The sequence below is a fragment of the Leopardus geoffroyi genome, chromosome C1 (genome assembly GCF_018350155.1).
Source record: "Leopardus geoffroyi isolate Oge1 chromosome C1, O.geoffroyi_Oge1_pat1.0, whole genome shotgun sequence".
NCBI classification, from domain to species: domain Eukaryota; kingdom Metazoa; phylum Chordata; class Mammalia; order Carnivora; family Felidae; genus Leopardus; species Leopardus geoffroyi.
In genome coordinates, this window is record NC_059328.1 from 162,820,202 (window position 1) to 162,842,103 (window position 21,902).

The window sequence follows — 21,902 nt, forward strand, 5'->3', positions numbered from 1 at the left end:
CTGAGCCATCAGCCCAGAGCCTGACGCGGGGCTCGAACTCACGGACTGCGAGATCGTGACCTGGCTGAAGTCGGACGCTTAACCGACTGCGCCACCCAGGCGCCCCATCATTTTTCTAAATAAAACACCTGTTATCAGAAGTTACTGCATGTGTGAATTTAAAAAGAATTTGTTTATCATAAGATGGTTGCTGTTTTCCCTATTCTGTATTGAATCTTTGGCAGTCTTATTTGAGGAGAATTCTGTTTATAGGAGATATAAGAAAAGCCTATCATTTAGTTCCATCCTTCTTCATAAAGTCTCTCAAATTTGCTTTTCTATTCAACTGACAGTTTTCTGAAATTTAGCGCCCATTATTTCCTCCATGAAATACTACAAAAACCTTCTGGTTGCTCTTTTTGCCCCAAACTTCTTCCCTCTCAAATCCATTCATTGTGTGTTGATATGCAGTTGCTAAAGCATCAACTCTGTTTACTAAGTGATACAATCCTGCACATCAGCCCTAAAGTGAGTAAAATCCAAATTTCTGACTTAACAAATTATAAATGATCAATGCCAATATACAATAGGGCTGAATCTCACAGGCATTATGCTGAAAGAAGGAAAGCACAAAAGAATACAGAATATATGATTATATGAAGTTCAAGAACATGCAAGCATAATCAATGATTAAAGTCAAAAAAATGATTACACTGAGTGGGGAACTATCTGAGAAGGGTGAGAGAAATGTTCTATGCCTTGATCTACCTGATTCTTACACAAGTGTATACATGTGTACAAATGCATCCATATCTCAAAAAAAAGAAAAAGAAACTAGAAGAAAACAGTTGTGAATATTTACCTGATCATGAGAAAGATTAAGAACTTTCTAAGCATAAAAGTATAAAGAAATCAAAGGAAAAGATTGACAAAAACATTTTCAACACAAATGACATAAATATATAATTAATATATTTCACGTACCCGTACTGCATAAACAACTCTAGAACAAAGGTCAGCAAGTTAAAGCTTATGTCCTATTTTTGTTTGACCCCAGAGCTAAGAATAATTTTTACATTTTTAAAGTGCTGCAAACAGAGAGAGAGACAGAGAGAGAAACATGCAACAGAGTAAAGTTATCTATTTGGGCCACTAAAGAAAAAATTTCCCAATCCTTGCTCTAATAAATAACACAAGAAACTAATAAATACCATTATACATGAAGGCAAAACAGAGGAATCCAAATGTGGGTAGGAATAAGATTTCTCCATGTAAACCCAATGTTGTAACAATTTTCTTTTTGAACCATTTAAATAGTTTATCTATTCCAATCTGAGACCTATCTAAAATTATTCAAAAAATAAAAATTTTAAAACATCAATATCCCATGGAATGGAGGGGGAGAATTGGGGTATATCTGATAGAATTCTAAACATATATGTCCCTTGGCCTAGTAATTCCACTTCCAGGAATCTCTCTTAGAGAAGTACCCAGATATGTACCAAAGAGAAGCCTGCACAGTAACGTCCATTAGCAACATTCTCTGCAATTAAAAAAAATCAGAACTAACAAATGCCCACACGTTATGCTAAGTGAAACGTAAGTCATGCAAAGAAAGAAAAATACTGTATAATCTTGCTTACATGTGGAATCTAAAAATGCTGAACTCATAGAAACAGAGTAGACTAGTGTCTGCAAGGGACGGAGGTGGGGGAAATGGGGAGGGGCTGGTCAAGGGCACAAGCTTTCAGTTATGAGTAAGGTCTACAGATTTAATGTACAGCACGGTAACTACAGTTAACAACACTATACTATGGAAGTTGCTAAAAGAGTAGATCTTAAATGTTCTCACCACACCAAAAAGTTAATTAGGTGAGGTGATGGATGTGTTAACTAACCTTACTATGGTAATCATTTCACAGTATTGAAGTGTATCAAATCATACTATACACCTTAAACTTACACAATGTTGTATGTCAATTATATCTCAATGAAGCTGGGGAAATAAATAAATGCCCACAAATAGGAACTACTTCAGTAAACTCTGGTACTTCCATACTATCGATAATGACACAGCAGTTAGAAAACAATGAAGCATGAAATAAGCCAGTCACAAAAAGACAAATATTATATGATTCTACTTTATATGAGGTACCTAGAGTAGTCAAATTCAGAGAAAAGTAGAAAGGCAGCTGCCAGGGACTGAGGGAGGAAGGAATTAGAAGTTATCGTTTAATGGGTATGGAGTTTCAGTTTGGGATGATGGAAAAAGTTGTGGAAATCGATGGTGATAATGGTTGCACAATATGTCAATGTTCTTTCTATATGCCACTGACCTGAACATTTAAAGACGGTTATAATGGTAAATTTTATTTTATATATGTTACCTTAATAAAAAAAATTTTTTTAATTAAAAATGTATGTTCAGGGGCGCCTGGGTGGCTCAGGCAGTTAAGTGTCCTACTTTGGCCCAGGTCATGATCTCACAGTTCGTGAGTTCAAGCCCCGCATTGGGCTCTGTGCTGACAGCAGGGAGCCTGGAGCCTGCTTCAGATTCTGCGTCTCCCTCTCTCACTCTGCATCTCCCACACTCATGCTCTGTCTCTCTGTCTCTCAAGAATGAATAAACCTTAAAATTTTTTTTTTCTTTTAAATGTTGAAATTAAAAACCTATATTCATCAAAAAGGCTACCCCAATGTAACAACATGAAAAATAAGTCTATGTGCAGGGCACCTGGGTGGCTCAGTAAGTTGGGTGTCTGACTGCAGCTCAGGTCATGATCTTGTGGTTGGTGGGTTCGAGCCCTGCGCTGGGCTCTGTGCTGACAGCTCAGAGCCTGGAACCTGCTTCAGATTCTGTGTCTCCCTCTCTCTCTATGCCCCTCCTCCACTCATGTTCTGTCTCTTTCTCTCAAAACTAAACATAAAAATTTTTTAAAAACAAGACTATACGCAATGACATAGAATGATCTCTTAAACTTCAAATAATTTAACTGTAGTATTACAACCCACATTTTACATGAGAAAAATGAAGTTCGAAGACTTAGTATTACTTTTTCACAATCATATAGAGCCATAAATCACATTCAGTTTTGTGATTCCAAAACCCACACTCTTTCCACTGTAAGCACTGGACTAAAATGCAAAATAATAAAATAGTTGCATTACGCTAACATGATTCTGATTTTTTTCCCTTTCATTTTTATCTTTACTATTATTTAACCAGTAACTAATTTTTAAGGTACCGTTTCGAAAAGCACATCCTAAACATCAAACAGGTGCATTTCTGATCCAAAGTAAATGAAGACTTAGGTTTTGTTCCAAATTTTAAAGAGCTCCTTCAGAGGCACCTGGCTAGCTCAGTTGGTAGAGCATGCAACTCTTGACCTTAGGATCCTGAGTTCAAGTGCCATGTTCAGCATAGAGCTTTCTTTTAATTAATTTTTTTAAATAAAAAAATTAAAAATCTTCAGCTTATATACATAACCAGCCTATTAAGGAAATATGGTAATGAGTTTCAAAAAAATTAAAAAAATAAATAGTGTTTAGCTTTTTACAATAGATGTTCACAACAAAATCTCCCATAGAAGTGGTATATACGAAGTATAAAGGATATCTATTTTATTTTCAAAAGTTGTTAATCCATTAAAGAACTTTTAGAACATTAATTTCTAGTGTTTTTTTTCAGACACCAGAAACTGTTATTTCTTTCTCAATGGTAAGGTCAGTAAAAAAAAAAAAGTTAAAAAGAATATATTCACAGAGAATTCATAAAGAATTCCTGATCTACAGTTAGTATCACATAATTAGCAATGGGCATAACCATAGCTATTCAAAGTTGTTTACCCAAAATGTGTGACAATTATGCCAAAAATATGGAGAAATTTTTTCACTTTTATTTATTTTTTTTTTTTAACGTTTATTTATTTTTGAGACAGAGAGAGACAGAGTATGAACGGGGGAGGGGCAGAGAGAGAGGGAGACACAGAATCTGAAGCAGGCTCCAGGCTCTGAGCCATCAGCCCAGAGCCCGATGCGGGGCTCAAACTCACAGACCGCGAGATCATGACCTGAGCTGAAGTCGGACGCTCAACCGACTGAGCCACCCAGGCGCCCCAATTTTTTCACTTTTAAAACATCATACAAACCAGGGGTACCTGGGTGGCTCAACAGGTTAAGCATCTGACTTCGGCTCAGGTCATGATTTCCCAGTTGGTGGGTTCGAACCTCGTATTGGGCTCTGTGCTGACAGCTCAGAGCCTGGAGCCTGCTTCGGCTTCTGTGTTTCCCTCTCTCTCTCTCTGCCCCTCCCCTGCTCACACTCCGACTCTCTCTCTCAAAAATAAGTAAACATTAAAAAAAATTAAAAAATAAAAAATCATACAAACCATTAGAATATGTTCTGTGTGGCTCAAAAATCCCAAAAGCAGTTAGCTAAAAGAATAATACAGCTTGTCAACTATACCTCAATAACAAAGAAAGAAACAAAGAAGGAAAGAAGGAATGGAGGGAGGGAGAGAGGAAAGAAGGAAGGTAGGTAGGTGGACAGGTAACTAGGAGATAGATACAGCTAGCACAAGAAAAAATTTCTGCATAATTTCAAACCTTCAAGATACTTTCGGGGTGTGGGGGACAATTAAGTAGGGGAATGATTATTTAGAACATCACCAACATTCAAATAGTTTGACACTGAGACCAAAGAAAACAATTTATATTTCAGATAAATAACCATCCAACTGCTTATAGATTTTTAAGCACTGCCAGCTGCATCATTTCTGGCAGACCTGAATTCAAATCATAGCTCTGGTGGTTCATCAGTTTTGTTAATTACGGCCTAATTTCCTAGTCTCTTAAAGCCTCCTCGGTTTTCTCATCTTTAAAACAGACATACTACCTCCCCTACAGGATTGCTATGAACAGAGTACATTAAGTCACATTAAGTCACACCGTCAAATGTTACATGTTAGTTCCATACAACCTCCAAAAAGAAGTTACCATCTAAAAGACTAATGAAGGCTGCTACAGACACTGACAGGACCTCGGTTACTGATCACTTGTCTATTTATTCACTTCATAAATAAAAAAATGAAAATACCAGAAAAAAGAACGTATGAGAGTAAATTCGAATGCATTCTCTTTCTGACATATGTTTTGTCATCTTTGTTACTAAAAGCCTAAGCCACATAATGTTTTTCTCTAAATAAAGTCATCCTTTCCCTTTAGGAATTTACAAAGCAAATAATTTTCCATGGTCTTTTTATTACGTAACTTGGGTATTATTTAAAACTGCTTGACCTAGAACTGATAAACATCAAGGCAACTTCTCTGGAATTTAGACAAATGTTTTTCAAAGTGGGTCCATCGACAAAAAGTGTCTACACTTGATCTTAGCCAAAAGGCCGAGAAGTGATGCATAGACAAAAAGTTTCAAGAGCTCACAGACTAATAAAATTTTTTGTGATTTTAAAAAAAAAGACTTCTTTATTTGCATTGATAATTATCAGCATAGATTAACAGACTAAACCAACACAGAGCAAGGACTTTGTAACCAGAAGTAAGTTTAAAATCTGATTCTACCTACTGCTAGCATTACTAACAATGTAATCTTGGGCAAGTATTGTAACTCCTCTACTCTTTGGATTCCTCATTTACAAAATGAGGATAATAACAGGACCTTTCTTACAGAGCTGTTAACAAGAGTAAACGAGTTAGTGTTTATACAGGGTTTATGATACTGCACCTTTGTTAAAATAAAAACATGGCTAGACTGTAGTTTTAGTTAGCATTTCTCAAATTGTGATCCACAACAAAATCTCAGAGATAATGCTCTTTTTTCCCCCTAATTTCAATTATAACCCTTTATCCTTTCATGGAAGTACATTAAATATAAAATACATAAAAACATATGAGGTAAGGTCTCTGTGTTGAAAGATATAAATAGCTACTTATAAGAATAACTGAATTACACTAAAAAGACTGCAAGTATTTTTGCAGGGAAGTCAAAACAGGTTAATTCCAACTGAAATACAATTTTTGTGGCATTCTTTGTGTCAGTATTGAATGTTCATTCAAGCAACACAAGCATAGAGAATAAAAAAAAAGAAATTCTTCGAAGTCAACTATTTGTTTTGTTTGATAGCTTGAAGAGATAGGCCATAAAAGAGGCATGAAACCTTAGAAACATGTATGAACATTTTTTTGAGTTACGCTTAACTCAACATATGTCTAACATTCTAGAAATTCCAGCACAATAAACAGCACCTTATTTTCATGCATAAAATGAGTGTTCGGTATTTTGGAAGCACAACTGTGCTACCTGAAATTATGAACTTCAAGCTCTTCCCAACTCCACTTCCATGTAAATCTGTATCAAGAGAGGACTGACAGGAGCACAGGAACAGCCTACCAAACCGTGCTCCCCTTCCCCCACATACAACCCATCACTCTCATTCACAGGGCTGCTAAAACTAGACCTGGTGTACATGTTTCTTCCTACCTGCAACAAAATATTCAAAATGAATATTATGTCTTAGATGTGTATATTCAACTACCTTGGCAGGGAAGAAGTAACTGAAAAGACAATAGGGCTTTCATAAAGTAGACTCGTTAACATTTGCCTAAATTAGTCAACAAATTTTTGCAATAGCTATTCTCTCTTAAAGTTTACTTTAAAGTTCTCTAGGGGCGGGTGGCTCAGTCAGTTAAGCGTCTGACTCTTGGTTTCAGCTCAGGTCATGATCTCATGGTTTGTGGAGTTTGAGCCCTGCATCAGACTCCGCACCTCTAGTGCAGAGCCTGCTTGCAATTCTCTCCCTCCCCCTCTTTCTCTGCCCCTACTCCACTTGTTCTCTCTCAAAATAAATAAGTAAACTGAAAAAAAAAACCCTAAAAGTAAAAATAAATAAACAGAATCCTCTAAATGATTCATCTCACTTGTTAAAAAGTCACTTATTAAAAAAATCACTTAATGTGTCATCCAAATGTATTATGTTTTGGTTCCCTCAAGCTGGTAATTTATGTATTAAATTTATAAAAACCTTATTCTTATCTCACATTTAACCCTCCCCCCTCCATCTCATGTTTTCAGGGAAAATTAACTCTTCAAGTTAACTTTAATCTTATTAAAAACTCTATTTAAAAAGGTTTTGCTTTAGTCAGCATGTATTAATAACACTTTTCAAGTTAAGATCTTTCTTTTACATTATGAAAGTACTATTATCATAAACTTAACCCAAGCAGAATTTATATTCCATTTAACAAACAAAAGTACATGTATTTTCCCCTATCAATAGAGCTGACAGAAGATTTTATTTTCCACTATTTTTAACTCTTAATAGAAGTTTTTAAAGACCCCCTATCTTGTTTACTGAATACAGGTAAAGCAAATTGAGAAAGGTACATTCTAGGTACTAGAGAGAGACAAGAAATCTACTGGCAGTGAATCCATCAAAACCCTTTACTGACTTTCTACTTAATAGAATCATCAGACCCTATGTATTTTGTTCAGCAATACAAATGACTGGAAACAAAATATCCTACCTGAATAGGCACTTACAAAAGCATGCACACATTACAATGTCACCTGAGTCCCCCAATGCTACTCCATGGAGCTCTGGCACAGGCTTCAAGAGTAAAAGCTACCTTTACAATGGATTATTATTCAGCCATAAAAAAGAACAAAATCTTGCCTTTTGCAACAACACAGAGCTAAAGAGCATAATACTAAGTGAAATAAGTCAGTGAGAGAAAAAGAAATACCATATGATTTCACTCAGATGTGGAAATTTAAGAAACAAATGATTAAAGGAAAGCAAAAGAGAAAAAGCAAGAAACAGACTTAACGATAAAGAACTGATGGTTACCAGAGGAAAGGTGGGGGGGGATGGGTGAAATAAGTAAAGGAGATTAAGGACGACACTTGTGATGAGCACTGGGTGATGTATGGAATTGCTGGATCACTGTATTGTACATCTGAAACTAATATAACACTGTATGAAAACATACCAGAATTAAGGTAAGAATTTACACACACACACACACACACACACACACACACACACACACACACACAAGCTACCTTTAGTCCTCAGAAAATGAGGTACCTTTTCCATACACTGTCAAAGTTTTCACTCAAACATCTATTTCTTCCAGACATTTGACAACATAGAGTTACAGTTAATGATATGGGTCATGACAGAAAGAGTGGGAGAGGAAGGACTGATGCCATACAAAGTTGGCTTAATCACAGGGACTGACACCTTTCAGTTATGTGACTTGAGCGAATCATTTTACCTATCTAAGCTTTGGTTTTCTCATTTGAAAATGAGGATGACAATAAGGAATACACATCTCACTGGGTTGCTTGATGATCAAGACTTCACAATTTAAAAAGCACTAAAGAAACAAAATGCTATAAAGATAGTCATTATTACTATAAGCTGGACCTAGTTGTTTGGTCAGATAGGTCTTTTGATAGGTCTAGGGTGTTTATATCAACCTACAATCCTGCTTCTCAAGTTGGGGACTGCATACCGCTGGAAGTACAGAGGAAAGTAAACCATGAGATGCCAAAACTTTTCCCTGAAGTCAAGTGTCTGGGGCTGCACTGTGTACCAAAGGCCCCCAAGTTCTTCATCCTTTGCTGTGAGAGCTCTTTGGCAGAAAAGTCTGACAAATACAGTATTGTCACCATTTTCATAACATTCTATATTTCCAGGCACTTTTATGTTTTAGAGATAGGCAGTTCTACCTGTTAGTTCAAGACTTAAATTTTAAAATTTTAACAATTTTGTTACAAATTTTTAAAAAGCAAGCTTTGAAAGAAAAAAGAGTAGTATTTCCCAAAACACCAGGAGTGAAAGAAACACTGTGTTGTTTAAAAACACTTAAAAGATCCATAAAAGAATAGAAGAATGTGGGGCGCCTGGGTGGCGCAGTCGGTTAAGCGTCCGACTTCAGCCAGGTCACGATCTCGCGGTCCGTGAGTTCGAGCCCCGCGTCGGGCTCTGGGCTGATGGCTCAGAGCCTGGAGCCTGTTTCCGATTCTGTGTCTCCCTCTCTCTCTGCCCCTTCCCCGTTCATGCTCTGTCTCTCTCTGTCCCAAAAAAAATAAATAAACGTTGAAAAAAAAATTAAAAAAAAAAAAAGAATAGAAGAATGAGATCAAAGAAAACTGAAAAAGTAAAGAACAAAAAACACTGAAAACCAACCCCCTCTGGAATAACTTCAACCCCTCCTAGGTTCCAGAAACATGTCTGATGGATGGGCCCAGAGGATATGCTAATAACACCATCAGTTTGCATCCTTAAACATCTTTCCAAAATGAAAACACTGCACATTCCTATTCTTTCACTGATATAACATTCTCAAAAAGACAAAACTCAAGTGATGAAGAACAGATCAACAGCTATCATGTTTCATGGTGACAAGAGTGTGACTACAAAGGGATAGCCTAAGAGGATTTTTGAGGTGAAGTGTTCTGTACCCTGTGTGCTGGTGGTTACACAAATCTATACATATGCTGAAATTCAAAGACCTGTATGCCAAAATAAGTCAATTTTACGATATGGTAATTTAAAAACTAAAATACACACAACTCCTGAACTCTACAAATGAAATTTTTTTAAAAGGTTTTGCCCAGGGGCACCTGGGTGGCTCAGTCGGTTAAGTGTCCAACTCTTGATTTCAGCTGAGGTTATGATCTTCCGGTTTGTGAGTTTGAGCCCCACGTCAGGCTCTGCACTGTCAGTGCAGAGCATGCTTGGGATTCTCTCTCTCCCTGTCTCTCTGACCCTGCCCTGCTGGTTCTCTCTCTCTCTCTCTCTCTCTCTCTCTCTCTCTCTCTCTCTCTCAAAATAAATAAATAAACTTAAAAAAAGAAGTGTTGCCCAACAAACTTACTAACAAAGTTGCCAATAAGTAATATTTTGGAATTTTTAAGGAATTCTCTAGTTGAAAAGAATCTGTACTTATCAGATTGATGTATGAAAGAGACAGATAATTTCACTTTAATTGCACCAAAATCCAAGTTTCTTCTCCACAAATCCCCAGACTCACAAAATGTCAGGTTGAATTCTGATTTGTAAATCAATACAAATAGTGTACCAATCTGCTAATTATTATCTAGAAATATGACATCTCCAATGCTTATACTACTGATACAATCAGGTAAAAGAGTCTAATCAAAACTCCCCTAGAAGGAAAAGTGACATAAAAGATTGTGTGTGTGTGTGTGTGTGTGTGTGTTTTTTTAATTTCCACATCCTTTTCCTTTTTTTTCTTTTTCTTTTTCTTACTTTTATAAAGTAAAAAATTAACATTTAGTGAACTGTGCATAAAGTGTAAAATTTGATATACAGTATGTATATACCTGTGATACCATCACCACAAGATTATGAACATATCCATCACCCCAAAAGTTTCTTCATGCCCCTTAGTAATCCCTCCCCCTTACCCCACGCCATCCCCTTGACCCAGGCAACCACTGATTTGCCTTCTGATACATTAGTTTGTATTTTCTAAAATCTTATGTAAATGGAATCATATAGTTTATGCTCTTTTTTTGGACTGGCTTCTACTTAGCATAATTATTTTGAGATAAATCCATGTTACTATGTGCAGAAAAAAAAATTATTGTATCTACCTCCTATATAAAATTAGTCTACGTTTGCTACAAACTGGCTTAACACACTAAAGGAGTATCTTCAATAACCTACCTAAGAAGTTTCACATAATGAACACATTATTAGATCATTCTTCAATTAATGTTCTTTTGCAAAAGTTTTCTAAGCATTTAAAATAGAGCAAGAAAAGAAAGTCACCCTGCAATAAAACTGATTGTTTTCAAATTAATTTTAATAAGAAAAGACTCATTGGTACTATTAAAAATACTTCCCACAAAACTCTGTTTATAACATTCACCAGAATAAAAAGATTAGCTTTAATAGTTCCCATTATACAAAGTCTGGCAATTTTTTTATTTTTATGTGTCCCATTAAGACTCACTCTCACTGGGTGCCTGGGTGGCTCAGTCGATTAAATGTCCAACTTTGGCTCAAGTCAAGATCTCATGGCTCATGAGTTCAAGCCCCGCATCAGGCTCTGTGCTGACAGCTCAGATGGAAACTCTGTCTCCATCTCTCTCTGACCCTCCCTTTCTCATGCTTTCAAAAATAAATAAACAGTAAAAGAAAAAAAAAAAAAAAAGACTTTCACTTCAGCAACCCTTGTTGCTGAAACATTAAATTCTTATTTATGTAGCTGAATCCATAGCTATGAGTTAGTATTCAGTCACTTTAAAAACACACTTTCGGGGCGCCTGGGTGGCGCAGTCGGTTAAGCGTCCGACTTCAGCCAGGTCACGATCTCACGGTCTGTGAGTTCGAGCCCCGCGTCGGGCTCTGGGCTGATGGCTCGGAGCCTGGAGCCTGTTTCCGATTCTGTCTCCCTCTCTCTCTGCCCCTCCCCCGTTCATGCTCTGTCTCTCTCTGTCCCAAAAATAAATAAACATTGAAAAAATAAATAAAAAAAAAAGACTCACTCTCACTGGGTGCCTGGGTGGCTCAGTCGATTAAATGTCCAACTTTGGCTCAGGTCAAGATCTCATGGCTCATGAGTTCAAGCCCCGCATCAGGCTCTGTGCTCACAGCTCAGATGGAAACTCTGTCTCCATCTCTCTCTGACCCTCCCTTTCTCATGCTTTCAAAAATAAATAAACAGTAAAAGAAAAAAAAAAAGACTTTCACTTCAGCAACCCTTGTTGCTGAAACATTAAATTCTTATTTATGTAGCTGAATCCATAGCTATGAGTTAGTATTCAGTCACTTTAAAAACACACTTTAGGGGCGCCTGGGTGGCGCAGTCGGTTAAGCGTCCGACTTCAGCCAGGTCATGATCTCGCGGTCCATGAGTTCGAGCCCCGCGTCGGGCTCTGGGCTGATGGCTCAGAGCCTGGAGCCTGTTTCCGATTCTGTGTCTCCCTCTCTCTCTGCCCCTCCCCCGTTCATGCTCTGTCTCTCTCTGTCCCAAAAATAAATAAACGTTGAAAAAATAAATAAATAAATAAATAAATAAATAAATAAATAAATAAATAAAAACACACTTTAAAAGGTAAGTCTATCTCCATATCTGCGTACATGTGAACAAGATAATCTTTCATTATTTCTAGTATCTCTCATTACCTTATTAGAATACTTTACAAACAAGAAACCCCCTGAAAATAAAATTTTAAAGACAACTCTAATGATTAATGGAGAAGGGATCCGAAATACCTACACATTAGGCAACAAACCTCACAAGGAGAAAACACTATTTAAGAGGTAAGCAAATTTAGTAATGTGTATAGATCCTTTTACAAAAGAAGTATTCTATGTTTTTCATGCCCAGACATCTATGGAAATCATTAGAAGTATCTTGAAAATAATCTTTTTATGACAGAATGAAATTTCAAATTCTTGGTGCCTAACTCCATTTTGATTTCTTAAAACATTAAAAATATAACTCAGCTGAGTAACTGCAAAGTAAGCCCCTGGAACAATTTAATCTGCATTCCTACCCCAACTCTCTATTTAAAACTATTCAGGGGCGCCTGGGTGGCTCAGTCCGTTAAGTGTCTGACTTCGACTCAGGTCGTGATCTCACAGATCCTGGGTTGGAACCTGCATTGGGCTCAGTGCGGACAGCTCAGGGGCTGGAGCCTGCTTCAGATTCTGTGTCTCCCTCTCTCTGTGCCCCTCACCCACTCACATTCTGTCTCTCTCTCTGTCTCAAAAATAAACATTAAAAAAAAAACTCTTCATATTCAAGCCATTAAACCTTAATATGGTGGACATGGTGATCCCCAATTACCTCCCTGGCTCTCTTCCATCCCTCCTATTCCTCACCATTCATCTTACCTACACTAACAGTTCTTTCAAGGCAACAGGGCCTTTAAACAAGCCATTTACTCTAAATAATCAGTCTCTCCTTCTCCTCCTCCTTCCCCTAATATGTTTGTTCCCACTCAGTCTTTACCTGTCAGCATAATCATCACTTCCTCAAGGCAACAGTACACACTCACATGCACACTACTGTCTCTCCTCTTTGTGCACAGAGAATAGCATCTAGTGTTTATATGACCATTTGTTCAATGTCTGTCTCCTCCGTGTATTGTAAGCTCTCTGAGGGTAAGAGTCTTACCTGTTCTTACCCACTATCACATCCTTCAGCATCTAGCACACTTGAAAGAGGTGTTCCATAAATAATGTGTCAAATGAGGGGCACGTGGGTGGCTCAGTTGGTTAAGCATCTGATTCTTGATCTCAGCTCAATGATGATCTCAGGGTTCGTGAGTTCCAGCCTCACATCAGGCTCTGCACTAATAGTGCAGAACCTGCTTGGAATTCTCTCTCTCCTTCTCTCTGTCCCTCCCCAGCTTGTGCTCTCTCTCTCTCTCAAAATAAAATAAACAACATAAAAAAATTTTAATATGTCAAATTAATAAGATAGAGTGAGCTAATGATTTAAAGCCAAAGAAAACCTGTCAAAGTATTTATATTTAAAACAAGAATACATTTTTGAGGCAATGTAGGTATTTACAAATGCCTAATAACCAAGGGAAGTAAACAAGGTGAGAGAAAGTTTAATTTTTAAAAATTAAATTAATGGAGAGAAGCATAGCATTAATAAATTAATAAGTAAACCAAAATTTCCCACTCATAATTTTTTCTCTCTCCTAACTTTCACATGTTCTAATGGAAAACTTAAAAGTGCCCTAGACACTAATAGATATCATCACGATGCTGTCCCTTTCCTTAGTAGTTTTTTTTAAAACCATTTCCACACCCAATGTGGGACTCAAACTCATGACCCTGAGATCAAAAGTCGCATGCTCTGCCAACGGAGCCAGCCAGATGCCCCATCCCCTTCCTTGGTAGCTTTAATTCAACTATCTAAAACAAAAACAGAAAAACTAAAAAATATAAACACAGAAAACTGATTTTTTTCACCAAAATAAGAAATGATGAACTTAAGAATTCAAACAAGTTCCAAACATGGTAATAAGCAAATAAGTAAGCAATTCCCCAGTGAGGTAAAAAAAAAAAAAAAAAAAAGTACAAATCCAACAATGTGATTACACATTTATTAATATAATGATTCAGTGTTTATTTCCACTACCAGACTAGAAGCTTCATAAAACCAGAGAATGTTAGATTCTGCCACCCACTATCTACTTCCAGCACCCAGAACACAAAGCATTTACTATTTAATAAATAAAGTCAACTGCATTTCTGGTGACTTTAAGATATTTGAAGAAAATAATCTTTAAATAACGAGTAATATGAAAGATAAAATCTTTTTTCACACTCATTCCATAATCTGATTGTTAAAGACAAAAATATATTATAATTTAGAATTAAAGAATTCCCAATTTTCACGGCTTCAAGGTAATCATTGTATCTATTTAATCTCTACAAGTCTTTTTTACTGATTGTAATTCCATGAAGATGTTTTGAAAATTCTGGTTATACAACTATCATCCTAGGTTCTATGCACTATACAATAATATATACTGTATATCATCAATTTTAAGACGCATATTTTTACAAGTTAATACCTCTGAAATCAAATTACTATAATAAACCAGGGTATCTAGTTTAAACAGACTTTTTTTTTCTTTATAATAGTTTTAGCCTGAATGAAATGCAATAAAGTATATATGCTCCTAACCAAATTAATTTTCCCTAAGGGTTAGAAAAACAGATGAATGTTATACAACAGATAACAAACCAAAGACTTGATTACATTTACTGATGGTTTTAGGCCATTATCAGGATCTTACCAACACCCTGAACTGCTCCACTTCAGAAAATTTTAAGTCAAATATCCCTTTCCTTTTTTTTAATGTTTATTTATTTTTAAGAGAGAGACGCAGAGCATGGGTGGGGGAAGGGCAGAGAGAGAGAGAGGCATAGAATCCAAAGTAGGCTCCAGGCTGTCAGCAGAGCCCAACACGAGGCTCGAACTCACAAACCGCAAGATCATGAGCTGAGCTGAAGTCAAATACTTAACCGACTGAACCACCCAGGTGCCCCCAAATATCCCTTTCTAAGCACACACCCCATTATACCCCACATATCTGTTCTTGAACCTCCTCAGGTAATCAGATCCATGACCCTTCCATTTTTCAGTCCTCTCCTATGTTCCCTCCTACCTCATGTCAAGCTCTATTCCATCCATCAGTTCAATCCCTCTCACACCCAAAACTTCAGTTCTCTTACCCCCATCTTCCTGTCACACCTGCCCTATCAATCCTACTTTCTTAAAGATATCTTCTATCTGTATGTCCTAGGCTCAAAAATGCAAAGAAACTGTCCCAAACTGACCTCATCAACTCTCTCCCAAGACTTCTTGGTCCTTCTACATTTAACATTTCAGTGAATGGCATCAAGATTCATTCAACTGGCCCAGTCCAAAAACCCAGGAGTCACACTTGATTCCAAATCTCTTTGAAACTCTCACATCAGTCACCAGAACCAGTAAAAAGTCAAAGTGTCGGGAAAACAAAGGCTCTTACCAATGTAAGGCTTTAAGTAACACTACTCTACATTATTGAATTCCACCTTCCCACCCAAGCAACCCCAACCATAACCCTAGTCTTCACCTGCACCTCAAACCCTTCCAGAAGGTGTCTATATACCTCCACCCAATTAAATCAGTGCTTCTCAAACTATCTGAGGTGGACTTTTGTAAAATACAATAAAAATGAATTACTAGGCAAATGAATTTTTTGAAAAACCTACAAAAATACTAGACAATTAGTACTAATTAGTGTAAATACTAATACAATTTATTTTAGTATTTAGTATTACTATTTTATTATTTTATAAATTAGTATTAGTACTTTATAATACTACTTAGCATAAATGCTAATACAACTTATTAGATTCAAATGACAAATTTCTCAATCAAATGGCTATCAAATTTTCTAAATGCTCATTTATAATTGCTATAGTTATCTGGTCTTGGACCAGAAACAAACAAAAGCACTAAATCAGACCACAACTGGCCTGTACCTCTAACCTGAGTTTCCTTCATTTGCACGGATTTGTTCATTACAACACCAGACCATTATAATATCCTGCAGTGCAGTCTTGACCTGAACCTTAACCGAAGCCCAATCTAAACCTTTCTATCAGAGAATTACTATATTCTTGGCTCACTTTTGTAGTCAAAAGAACATTAACACCTAGTTCTAACAGGTTGTTCCCTTTGCTGTATATCCCTCCCCCCTCCCCTCATTAAGGAATAGCTGGTCTATCGTTTCTCCTTAACCCTGTCATCTCTAATAAATAACCTCTGAAATAATGGAATCCTCTCCTGTATCAATCCTGCCCTCTCAACACATAGAAAACCAAGAATGCAGAAAAGTTCCACAAGTTAAGAAAATGTCAAAATGCTTTATAATCAACAAAATTACTTCCACATAGAAACACTTCCCAGTGGATCTAATCCAGAATAAGGGATGAAATTCAACTGAAGTCAATACAGCATATACTTGCTTTGGAATACGCCTTCTTATACGGAAATGATAGTAAATAACACTAAAGTCACAATTAGCAGACCAATCCATGATTCATCTTGTGAAGCTAGGCAAATCTTCTATTAGTCAGTCATTTCTAATTTTATTTGAGCAATAATGGAAATACAAGTGACTATTAATGAAATGAATGAATTAAATAAACAACTGTACTTACGTGTTAGATGAAAGATTCCATCACAGGCACTGATATGAGATAAAAAGGCATTTCCCAGGCCTTGCCCATTGTGAGCTCCTTTCACAAGTCCAGCAATATCCACCACATTTAGAAAGGCAGGAATTTTGCTAAAAAACAAAAGATGGTTTTATTATAAAACAATACTAAGAAATTGTTTTCATGAGATCAAGCCCCATGTCCAGCTCCACTCTGTCAGTGTGGAACCGAACCTGTTTGGGGGTCTCTGTCTCCCCCTCTGTCTCTCTCTGTCCCTCATCTGCTCACTTGCTCTCTATCTCAAAATAAATAAACTTTTAAAACAAAAAACAAAAAACTCAGGGTTCCTGGGTGGTTCAGTCAGTTAAGCATCCGACTTCAGCTAAGGTAATGATCTCACAGTTTGTGAGTTCGAGCTCTGCTATCAGTGCGGGGACGGAGCCTGCTTCAGATTCTCTCGCCCTCTCTCTCTCTCTGCCCCTCTCTCACTCGTGCACATTCATATGTGCACATGCTCTCTTTCTCTCTCAAAATTAAGTAAACATTAAAAAAAAACCCTCACACCATTAATTTTACTATACTGTTCTGTTGGCCCATGCGTAAAGACACAAAAGCAGTGGAGAACATTTAAAGAGTACACTGAAACAAGGGAAGGTAATCGCCACAGAATGAGCCAACATAACTTGTGACTGGCACTGGACTAACTGCTTTACATGAATCACTCAAAGTTCAAAACAACTCCATTAGGTAAGTGCTACTTATTAAACCTACTTTAAAGATGAGGAAATTGGGCCTGAGAGGAGTTAAGAAACCTATTTACATATAGGGGATCACTCAGCTAGTGGTAACAAAAATAGGATTCAAACACAGGATATCTGGATTTGCATTTAATCATCATGTAGGCTGGGGCGCCCTAGTCAGTTACGCAACCAGCTCTTAATCTCGGTTACCGTCATGATTTCATTCATGGGATCAAGCCCTGTGTCAGGCTCTGTGCTGGCAACAGGGAGACTGCTTAAGATTCTCTTCTCCCTCTCTCTCTCTCTGCCCCTCCCCCCTCCTCAAAATAAATAACTTAAAAAAAATCATCACATAGGTTATATAAATAAAAAATGTATATAATGATGTGAACCAGTTATCAGCATAGTAATAACCTGGTTGTTAACAACAGCAACACAAATAGAGGTATATACGAAATAACTTTTGCTTTGCTCAAAATAAGGTACAATTAACACAAGTTAGAAACCAAGTTATGAAAGCCAGTCAGTCAGTCATGTAAATATGGAGATCAAGTTGACCCTTGAGCAAAACAGGGGTGAGGGGTGCCAACCCCCGTGCAAATATCCACATATAACTTTATTTTTTAATTTTTTTGTTTACTTGTTTTTGATAGAGAAAGACAGAGTGCGATCGGGGGAGGGGCAGACAGAAAGGGAGACACAGAATCTGAAGCAGGCTCCAGGCTCTGAACTGTCAGCACAGAGCCCGACACGGGGCTCGAACTCACAAACCATGAGAAAACCTGAGCCCAAGTCAGCAGCCTAACTGACTAAGCCGCCCAGGCACACACCCCCATTCAATCTTTTTATTTCCATTAAGGCATTTAATCAATGTTCACTGACAAAAGAAAAAGGAAATTTTGAGAAATTAATTCCCTCACTGCCTAAAATTTCAACAAATTTGAAGTCTAAGAGCTTTATTGCTATTGTTTTTCTCTTCAGGTCTCTGAAGAATTTCAGCAATGTCACATGACCACACAGTCTAGCAGTGACAAGGGCCCACATCTAAAGAGTCCGAATGGGGAGAAAAGGCAGCACAATAGCAACCGGGGCCTGTACAAGGCATCTTGGCAGGAGAGCAATCTAGCAGTAGCCAGGGACCAAATCAGCAGCTCCAAATCAGTCAACAAGCCAGAGGGGTCAAAAGACTGGCTACATACAAAGGAATTGAACAAATAGGCACATCAATGGGACAACTGGAGAAATCTAAATGGAATCTATGAATCAGATGGTAATACTGTATCAATGTTAATGCCCTGATTGGTGATTTACTGTGGGAATGTAAGAGAATGGTCTGTATTTAGTAAATACAAATGGAAGAATGGAAGTGCAACGTGGCATCATGTCTGCAACTCACTCTCAAAGGTTCAAAGAAACTTGGGAGAAGGGCACATAAGCATTCTATGAGTAATTTTGCCTCTTTTGTATAATTTGCAATCTTTTAAAAATAAAAAGGTTTTAAAGAGAAAACAGGGGCTCTTGGGTGGTTCAGTTGGTTAAACATCCAACTCTTGGTTTCAGCTCAGGTCATACTTCACAGTTCATGAGTTCAAGCCCCATATTGGGCTCTCTCTCTCGCTCTCCCCCCACCCCCACCCCCTCACACAGGCACAAGAGTTCTCTCTCTCTCAAAATAAATAAACACACACACACACACACACACACACACACACACACACATTTAAAAAGAAAACAGAAGTCACTTTGAGGAGCCAATTTCAGGAATGTAATTTGAACTATGCCCAATGACTGTGACATTGTAACCAACTGAGTAACACATGAATGAATACATGAGTGAATAAATGCAGACAAGAAAGCTCTTCCTTACAGAAGAATGCCAATAAATGATAAACAAATGGATAGAATTATAAAATCATATGGCAATCATCATTATAATTCTTAATTCATAAAAAAAATGGATACTCAGGGGCGCCTGGGTGGCGCAGTCGGTTAAGCGTCCGACTTCAGCCAGGTCACGATCTCGCGGTCCGTGAGTTCGAGCCCCGCGTCAGGCTCTGGGCTGATGGCTCAGAGCCTGGAGCCTGTTTCCGATTCTGTGTCTCCCTCTCTCTCTGCCCCTCCCCCGTTCATGCTCTGTCTCTCTCTGTCCCAAAAATAAATAAACGTTGAAAAAAAAAAATTTTTTTTTTAAAAAATGGATACTCAAACAAATGGATGAAAGTAGAAAAACTAAATAAATGTGGTATATATTTTGTGATTAGTACTCATAAGAATTGCTTATAGACTAGATCTAGAGATGATGAAAGAGGTATCAAAGATAAATCTTGGACTTTGACTTAAGCAACTGGGAAAATAATAGTGCTATTTACTGAAATATGAAAGTCTTAAAGAACAAACTTGGCACAGGCAGGATGAAAATCAAGAGGTCCATTTTGGACATGTCAAGTCTGAGGCGCTTATTGAGTCATGCAGGTGCCAATACCAAGAAGGCAAATTCAGGAATAGAGACAGAAATTTAGGATTTATCACCACATCTAAAATAGTGAGAAACTAAAGGCAAACTAAATTGTTACAAAAACCTCAAATGATACAGAATATGAAAAAGTAAAGAGCACCTAAAAATTCCACTACCCAAAGATAACCATCAAACAGCTTCATATATTTTCCTATGAATATACATGCACACATATAATTTTACATGAATGGAATATTTTTTTTATTTTTTTTTTTTAGTGTTTGTTTATTTTCGAGACAGAGAGAGACAGAGCATGAATGGAAGAGGGTCAGAGAGAGAGGGAGACACAGAATCTGAAGCAGGCTCCAGGCTCTGAGCTGTCAGCACAGAGCCCGACGCAGGGCTCGAACTCACGGACCGTGAGATCATGACCTGAGCCGAAGTCGGACGCTTAACCGACTGAGCCACCCAGGCGCCCCACATGAATGGAATATTATACAGGCTGCTTACTCCCTCTACTTCATACTCCTCAGAAAAAAAGTAACTGCAATGTTAACTGCCAGATGTATCCTTCCTCACCTTTCTCTATGCCCTACATTATTTTTATAATCACCCATAATACAACCATAAATTCTGGAGAAAAAAAACTTCTAAATGATTTTATTATTTAGTTACTTACTTATTTATTTTAAAGTAAACTCTACACCACACTTGTGGCTCGAACTCACAACCTGGAGATGAGGAGATGCATGTTCCAGCAACCAAGCCAGCCAGGCGCCCCGTATATGATTTTAAATACATCATTTACACATATTTACTGCGTCTATATAGGGCCACCAAATAAATAATAGCATAAAGATTTTCTTACCTTGCTGGTTTGTGGTACTGGCAAAGAAAGTCAAACCTTTCATCTGGCACAGGTACTCTGCTCTCATTAGGATCAATAGTGCAGAATGGGAAGTTTTCTGCTGAAGCCTGACTATTGGTTAATACATTGAAGAAGGTGGATTTCCTAAAAGAAACAAAAACAATTTCAATCAATTCTTGGGCTAACACTGAGAAAAATTTATCTCATTCTCATTTCAGTGCTCAATAAGATCCATGATAATTATAAAACCAATCAGGAAAAGGAAGGTGGAGAATAAGAGAAATGAATGAAATTTGCTTATAAATGAATTTTTTTACTAACAGAAAAGAATGAAAACTACAACAGTAAAACTCATGATTTATACATGATGTTCCTATCTCAGTCTATCTGAAACTTGAAAAGCATTTTCCCAAAGAATCTTTGTTATAAGTGATAGCTAGTTTCACATATTATAAAAACTATTTTACTCCTAAAGTATTTGGTAGTACCAGTATCACTTTGCCTGTATCTAATATAATCTTCTCTAGCATAAAGAGAGGTGTGCATCTAGCTAGGTCACTTCCCAAGCATTCTGAATTGGGAAACAGATGCTAATTGTCTAATAGGAAATGGGAAGCTGGAGCTCCTAATTGTTAGTCATAAAGATTACTGTCAAGTCTAGAGTTATGAATTGTGAATTATGAAAAACCAAAATGTGAATTTTTTCAAGGTACAACAAATCAAGAAAAAATCCTATTCATAATAAATAAACTGTTGCTAATGCTCTAATTATCAGATTCTTATCAGGTAATACATGCTCAGAGAATGTCAACTCCTATTAACATCAACTACATTTCTAAAATATGATAATCATAGAGTCAAAAATCATAGAGTAAAATTGATCTAGTCTGTACTATTTTCCAATTCCATCACTAATATGGATAGCAGAGAATTCACTACAGTGCATTTTCTTGCTCCAGAAATTTCCAGGACTATAGCATTCAGATAAGGATTTAAAATGAAAATTACCATTACACATAATTTTTTTTTTAACTGGAGGAATTGAGGAAATAGTTACAGATTATGTCATTATTGTCAAGCTGGTACTTTCCTTCAAAGGAGACCTGGAGGACCCGAAGAACATGACCAGT

The 21,902-nt window shown here is 37.1% G+C and overlaps 1 protein-coding gene across 1 annotated transcript in view; it reads right to left on the bottom strand.

Annotated features, from left to right (window-relative positions):
- The window catches only part of OLA1 (Obg like ATPase 1), a 174,650-nt gene that overhangs the window by 137,947 nt on the left and 14,801 nt on the right, over window positions 1-21,902 (bottom strand). The window contains exons 3-4 of the mRNA XM_045480240.1: window positions 20,773-20,916; window positions 16,713-16,840 (exon numbers count right to left, since the gene is read on the bottom strand). Coding sequence (XP_045336196.1) covers window positions 16,713-16,840; window positions 20,773-20,916 — 272 coding nt within the window. The remainder of the gene's footprint in view (window positions 1-16,712; window positions 16,841-20,772; window positions 20,917-21,902) is intronic.